This window comes from Sinocyclocheilus anshuiensis, unplaced genomic scaffold (assembly GCF_001515605.1).
Source record: "Sinocyclocheilus anshuiensis isolate Anshui unplaced genomic scaffold, SAMN03320099.WGS_v1.1 scaffold562, whole genome shotgun sequence".
In the NCBI taxonomy this organism is placed as follows: domain Eukaryota; kingdom Metazoa; phylum Chordata; class Actinopteri; order Cypriniformes; family Cyprinidae; genus Sinocyclocheilus; species Sinocyclocheilus anshuiensis.
The window spans coordinates 988132-995834 of NW_015544158.1; the positions used below are offsets into that span (position 1 = coordinate 988132).

The window sequence follows — 7703 nt, forward strand, 5'->3', positions numbered from 1 at the left end:
CAGAATTCCACAAACAGCTGTGCAGAATTCCAAAAATGTAAATGCCAGTTAAAATGAACATCCCCTCCCTCTGGTATGCTATTTTCCCCCCAACAAGACAGTAATATTTACCATATTTTGCCACATATATTACTTATTACCACAATCGGATCCAGATCTTGTATGCAAAATCTGTGCAGAAAATGTGACTAATCAAGATTGAAATCACACAGCAAACAATCATCTACATAAGAAACACACTATCGAAAATAAAGCCCAGGTTCCCATTAATTTTGGCCAATGAATTTTCATAACTTTTTCCAGCTGGTTGTGATTACTGGATGGATTTTTAAGATCATTTTATGAACACTGCAATTTACACAGTAATTTACAGTTGATGAAATATTTAATAGCTGAGCATAACTAGAAAAATATTTGATGACACAAATCAGGACTTTTCCATTACTTATTTTATTAACTTCCATGACTCTTCCAGGCATACAATTCACAAATTCTGATATTTCCAGGTTTTCCATGACTGTGGGAAGCAGGAAGCAAGTAAAACACACTCACCTAATTGTTGGAGCGTAGTTGCCTTCACCTGCACAGGGAGATTCTCTGTTTGTAACAGACTCTCGTAAGCTTCCTTTGCGATGCGGTATTTCTTCTGCAGAGAGACAGAGAAGGGGAGAGATGTTTTAACAGACAAAAGGGTCAGCGCTTTTTTACGGCCCCTCAGGGTGGACACAAAGGGCCTCGTCAAACTGACCACAATGTATGGTCTCCGGAAGAGAGGAAACACACTGGACACTGACCAGGCCAGACACAGGGACGCAGGAGGAGACAGACAAACACACAGACAGACACAGGGGGGAGGGTCAGTCCAGACCAGACTAGACTTAACAAGTCGGACAAGTCAGACAGGCATGCTCTGTATCAGTGTAACTTGAGAAGCACTCTCAGAATAAGTGTTTGTTTTTCTTAGTGACCTTGACACGGATCTTTGCTGGGGCTGATGGCTGACCACCATAACTGACCAACCTGAGCAGCACAACTCCAAACACACATGGTCTAACAACTTAAAAGCAAACTCATCTGTGTGTGGTGGACAATAAAATCAACCTATTGTAAAACTTAGGCTTTGGCTGGCTGGTTAGTGCAGTCATCATTGCTTACAGCAAAGTTTTGATAGAAACAAAGAGTACGTAAATTTGTTAATACAATTGCATTACATTTTCATTTAAGGCTAGGTGGATAAGAACTATGCTAGTTGAACAGAAAGGACTGACTGAGTGACAAGAGACTAACTAAAGGCAAGCTGAAGCAAAAGCAGGAGGGCAGGGTGGGGATCAGTTTGTTGAACACACACGACGTCAAGGTGGCACCCTAGAAACAAATCCATCAATCAAGAGTGTATGTTTGGGCAGGAGCAGTAAACTGTGAGCAAAAGAAAACCGCTGGACCAACAACACTGCCCTGTAACCTCTAGAACCTGCACCTTTACAAGCAGTCATTTACAATGCCAACAGAACACAACAGTAGGGTCCCGACAGTGTAAAATGCAATTCCATATGAAGTACTAGTGAAATCACAAGATTCACCAATCAGACAAGCTGACGGTAGCATGAAAATAGTGATGGCAAGTAGTAGTGCAGTTTTTGCAGGGAATTGGATGTTTTGAAAGTAATGTTGGGTAGTGTTTTCTGAAAAAACAACTAATAACGTCTAATTTTATCAAATTTTCAATGCTTTGCGGCAGGCATTTTCAATTATTTTAATGCTAAAAACTGTCAAATATGAAGATCTCATTGGGAATTCCTAAAATGTTCCTAAAATTGGGAAAAAAAGTGTTCATTTAAATGAATGCATTATATAGGGGATAGTTCAGCCAAAATGACTTTACACTCATGTTGTTCCAAACCTGCAGGAGTTTTTCTTCTGTTGAACACAAAAGAATATGAAGATTGTTGGTAACCAAACAGTTGCTGGAAGCCATCGACTTCCATAGTAAGCAAAAAAATAAAATAAAAAATACCATGGAACTCAATGGCTACCAGTTTAGTTACTATTCTTCAAAATATCTTCTGTGTTCAACAGAAGAAAGAAATTCATACAGGTTTGGAAAAACATGAGGGTGAGTAAATGACAATTTTCATTTTGGGGGAAATATCCCTTTAATAAATTAAAAATAACTATTTAAATGCTAAAACACACACAGAAAATCATATTTACATGTTTCTTTTTCCACCTCCTCAATATGTACTCAGTACAATATTTAACATATGGTTCTTGAAACCTCTGGAATCACGTAACAAATCATGGTTAAGTTAATATATCAATACACAATTTCTGCTAATAAAAGTTTGAATGTAAATAATAAGTAAATTTTTTTCTTTCAGATTTGTCATCTAAATGTTTGACATCGCAGATTCAACATCCTTTGCCTATCCCACATAGCCTTATCTTCATTTGCTTCAAATTAAACAGGGTATCTATGATGACTAAAGTCTATGGATTGGAATTTACTTCAGGAAACAAGGTCTCTGTAAAAAGCAAACAGTCACTGTTGCCATCTATACCATACAGAGCCAATAGAACATTATACCCCAAAACATGAGTATCAACGAAATATGCGTATTCTGATCAAATGTGACAAAAAATGGGAACACTCACCTGAATTTCATATACATGAGCGATGTGGAACTGAACTGAAGGGACAAAAAGAAGAACTGATCAATACCGGAAATCCTTTTCTGATGGAAACCATGCATTTAAATCTGATATCAGGCCAAAATTAAACCAGCGTTCTTTGTCTTCACTGTTTCAGCTTATGGGTGTACAGACACCAGGAAGGAAGAATATTAGCTTGCCCTTTGTGCAATTCAAGCATGTCATTACTGCCCGTATGCAAGGCAACCCACGGCAGAATCCAGTCATGCAGTTTCCTTGGCAACTGGTGTCTCAGGCAGGATGGAAATGGTAAGAGAAAAAAATCTAATTGAGGAAATATTCCTTTTTCCTATAAAAACCTCTCAATGAGACCCCACACTTCGCTGCTAAACAAAAAACCTCATGCATAATGTGACTGAATGCATTTTCCTAATAAAAAGATATGTAATAAAAATTAACACGCATTGGAGGGTACTTACTTTCAGCTTTGGACAAAGTGCAGGGTGTGGAGTCAATCAATGCCAGCTGAAAATGCTGCAAGACAAGGTAAAGTTTGATTAGACTGGATACAGTTAGTAACCCTTATAGAAAGTAGGTATTGTCTAAATTGTCATTCTGAAATCCTATTGTTAGATATGCCTAAATGATTTTGGCATCAAACAATCACACCAACATAATGATCCATCCAAAGAAACTAGCTACAGTGAAAGCACCTTTTCTTCTCTAACCAATGCTGTTATATGTCCAAAAATAAATTTGTTGCCTCTAATAATATGGAACGAGCCATATGGGACTAATAACACAAACCTCCATTGTTACAACGTCATCAAAAACAGATTAAACTAAATTCAACTAAATCATAATAAAATGTAATTATGAAATGGAGACTTTCAGGAAATTCAGGAAATCCATCGATCACTGTTTTCATAAAACCTCAACCACAATTTCATCCATCATACTAACTCATGACTCCACATCTGTTGAGACAATGATCACTGGCCATTTGGATGTTGGCCATAGACTTATGAACTCCAGCTGTATTAAATAACTGCAATTTTTAACCATTCAGAAAATGCCCGAGTGCTACGCATTCACCAGCAGCCAAGGTTCTAATCATTTATATGAGTGAATCTCATGAAACCTGTGATATTTCTGCAGGCTATGAAATAATGTTATGCAATAATGACCAAAACAATCATGTAGGTATTATTCCTTTTTATGATCCAATCAAATCCCATTGTCCACTCTTCAAACATTTAAACTCAGAAAGACAAAAGTAAAACAGCCACAAAAAAAGAGAGCAATTTTTGCTTAATTCATTCATTCATTCTCGCGCTCTCTCTCTCTCTCTATATATATATATATATATATATATATATACACATATATATATATATATATATACATATATATATATATATACACACACAAATTAAAAATCTAGTGGGGGGAAAAAAACAATAAAAAAAATAAATAAAATAGGGAATAAAAAAAAAGCTATTAAGGATGTCAACACAAAAGCAAAAAAATCAGATGCATTACAGTAATGAGAATTGGAAAAACTGGTCTTTAATTGGCATTGATATATAGGTCTACACATATATAGTTACTAAATGATTTTGACTCAAGAGATGAAACACAGCAAGGTCATGAGGATGTGATCCTGCAGTCAGAGACAGCTAGTGTTGTACATTATGTTGTGCACGGGGCACAGAAACACCCTCTGTGAGCAGCAGGATCATCACAACACTAATCACAAACCTTTTAACAACCCCAGACATGAAGACTCACCAGCTGCTCAGGTTACCAAGAAACCAGCCCAAAATCAAAGCCTTTGCCCTTCATTAAATAAAGCACTGAACCTGTCCCAGCATAGAGGTGCCTAGAGAAAACCCATCCACCTGCATAGCAACGACTAAGGAACATGGCCATGCATTACAATGTCCTGATGTCCAGACAGACCTCAGTACAGACCTCAAAGACAGATCACAAAAGGACTGATACTTCCAACAGTCCACATTTATAGCTTGCCTGTCCAATAAAATAGAATCACTGGAGTCAAATTAACAGACAATAACCAAAATAGACACCAAATGCACATATTTCTGAATAATGGAAATCTAAAGTTGAGTTAATTTAGCCATGAACTAGCATTGAAAGTCAAACATTTAACAATCTCAGCACTTACATGCCAACGAGTCATCACAACCATCTGTCAAAAACATACAAACACACATCTATCTGCTTCATGCAGACATCCTCCAACAAACAAAAACACGGATTACTGACCACAGAAAGCCCTTTGTGCTGAGCTGATCTCCACTGAACAACTGCTTCCTACATGCTCGCTCGCTCTCTATGGCTCTCGACTGGCAAGTAGATAATGCTGCAGGATTACCAGTGTGTCTCTCTCGCTCTAATACTGATTACTATTCAAGAGAAAGCAGCGGCAGCAGCTGAGAGATGACATGCTGCTCTCTCCTTCTCTCTCTCACTCCATACCTCCAGGCATTTTTCATCACACACACAACATATGGCAGCCATAAGCTTCCACTCTCTCGCTCTCTGCAGGAAATCAGCACACAGAGAGTACGCCTGCCGTAAGCTTTCGCTCTCTAGCTCTCTGCAGGAAATTGGGACGGAAGGGCAGGAGAGAATAGGGAAAACAACGTTGAGTAAAGCAAGAGGCAGGCTATTCAGTGCATCATATCAGCAGGCGTTACAACAGTTCTAATAATGGAACCAACACACTTTCAGGAAGTGTTCTTCATAAAAAAAAAAGGAAGATGAAGCGCAATAGAAAGCAACACAGCTGCATTTTTGAGCCAATTTTAACTCTACACAGCATCTTTACACAGTTTATGCCTAGAGCAAAATAGCAGCGATTCACGCCAAAGTGGCCTATACTAGACTGACAATTTTTTTTTAAATATATACGTCTAGAGACACATTCACAGATACACAATTGTTAAAAAATTGGGGTCAGTAAGTTTTTGAAAGAAATTATCAGTTTTATCTAGTAAAGGATGTATTCAATTGAACAAAATTTATCAAAAGTGACAGTAGGCCTGTCGCAATAATCAATATATCGACTTATCGCGCAATATATGTACATACCTCAATAATTTTTGGTGACGCAATATATAGCCCATTATATTTACTTAAAAATTAATGTCAGCATGTTTTGTACATTCCACTTGCGCCAGTGTCTTTTGCAGCTTCTCGTACATAACATGGTGTAGTCATAAGGTGCTACTGCTAGTTCAAATTAAAAAAATGCTTCTACAAAAAAAGTTTAATCTGCAGATATGGTCTTGTTTAGGGATCTGTGCCTTTGGAAACATCAAAGATGGAAACATCTCCATACAAGTTCTTTGTGCGTTTTTCTTTTTTTTCTACTTGTTACTTTGCACTTTTTGTTAGAAAATGTTTATTTACTATTTATTCAAGTTTTTTAAGGTATCTAATATTTTGATACTTAATTTCCATGATCTAAATATTTGTTGTCATTTGGAAGTGTGTAGGCCTTCTTGCATTATTATGCTGTTACATTATGATTATATATTCAGTGGCATAAAATGGTCTTTAAAATGACAATAATATCGCAATTATTTCTGGGGCAATATATCGCACAACAAAAAGTTGTTATCGTGACAGGCCTAAGTGACAGTAAAAACATTTACACAAGTTACACAAGACTTATATATTTTTTTTAAATGCTGTTCTTTTTTAACTTTTTTTCACAAGTTCCATAAAAATAAATATAAATCAACCCCAAACATTTGAACAGTAGCTTACATCACAGTTTAACCAAAGTATGGGTCTGATGTGAACAGCTCCTAACAGGCCCCTTTAAGGCCAGTCAGTTGATTCAAGCAGCCATCTTGATAATGTCCCTGTGCATTTAATTTATATATGGATAATGGACATACAAGAACAGCTCCTATCAACTAGAATGGTGAAAGACAGAAATCTCAAAATATATATTTTTTTATCTGGTCTAGTCAGTCAATGCGCATACTTGGTCTGAGTGAATCAAATACTATAGCTTTAAATTCTTATCTATAAATTCTTACAGCAGCCATATAGTGTGTTATAAATGCTTTTCATTAATATTTCTACATCAGATTGGTCGCCTTTCCATTATGCTGTAGCTGCAGTAACAATTTCTGTCATGAGAATTGAATAAGGTCCGTATGCAACACAACTAGTGATAAACAAATATAGAAATTTGAGCTTATGATTGTATTTATGCTATGGATGATCAACATTATTATTTATGGTCAAAAATTTATGGCCAACATACAGGGTATGCTTTTATAAGTAAATATAATAATAAGCTTAATATCACCTGGTACTAATTAATATTGAAACATACAAAAAAAACAACAACACAGGTTTATCACATATCTCTAAATGCAACTATGATTGAGCAAAGAATAAAAATCCCACAAATGACTATGACTATGCATAAATATAATTTCGATGTTAGAGTCAAATGCACATCACAATCCTGAACCGAGATCAAACTACTAAATGCAGATGGCGGAGTATAAATGTATCAGTTTATATGACAATGCGATGTCAGAAGGGATGACACTACAATAAACAAAGCATAGCGTTTTTGCAACACATTTACAACAGATACATTGTTTTAAAACGTAGGACTACAGTATATATATATATATATATATTAGGGATGCACCGATACCACTTTTTCCAGTACTCGCCCGATACCGATACTTTTATTTTTGGTACTTGCCGATACAGAGTACCGATACCGATATTTTTATTGCATTTGTACAATTTTTCAATATTGGGTACAGAAACCAAAAGGGTATGTATAATGTTAGTTGGTTAACTTCCTTTATCAAATAGATACAGTCAAACCAAAATTTATTCAGACACCTTCAACATTTCTCACATTATATTCGCTATAGTTTAGAAAATGGTAATAAAATATGACAAGAACTCAGAGTTACACTGTGTCATCTTGATGATGTTAGATAACTTTGATAGAAAGGTATGTAATAGATTACAATCAACCAAAATAA

At 36.1% G+C, this 7703-nt stretch overlaps 1 protein-coding gene across 1 annotated transcript in view; it reads right to left on the reverse strand.

Annotated features, from left to right (window-relative positions):
* The window catches only part of LOC107695454 (histone demethylase UTY-like), a 40024-nt gene that overhangs the window by 15716 nt on the left and 16605 nt on the right, over window positions 1-7703 (reverse strand). Inside the window, exons 8-10 of the mRNA XM_016495356.1 lie at window positions 3129-3183; window positions 2653-2687; window positions 553-646 (exon numbers count right to left, since the gene is read on the reverse strand). Of these exons, the coding sequence (XP_016350842.1) occupies window positions 553-646; window positions 2653-2687; window positions 3129-3183 (184 nt within the window). The remainder of the gene's footprint in view (window positions 1-552; window positions 647-2652; window positions 2688-3128; window positions 3184-7703) is intronic.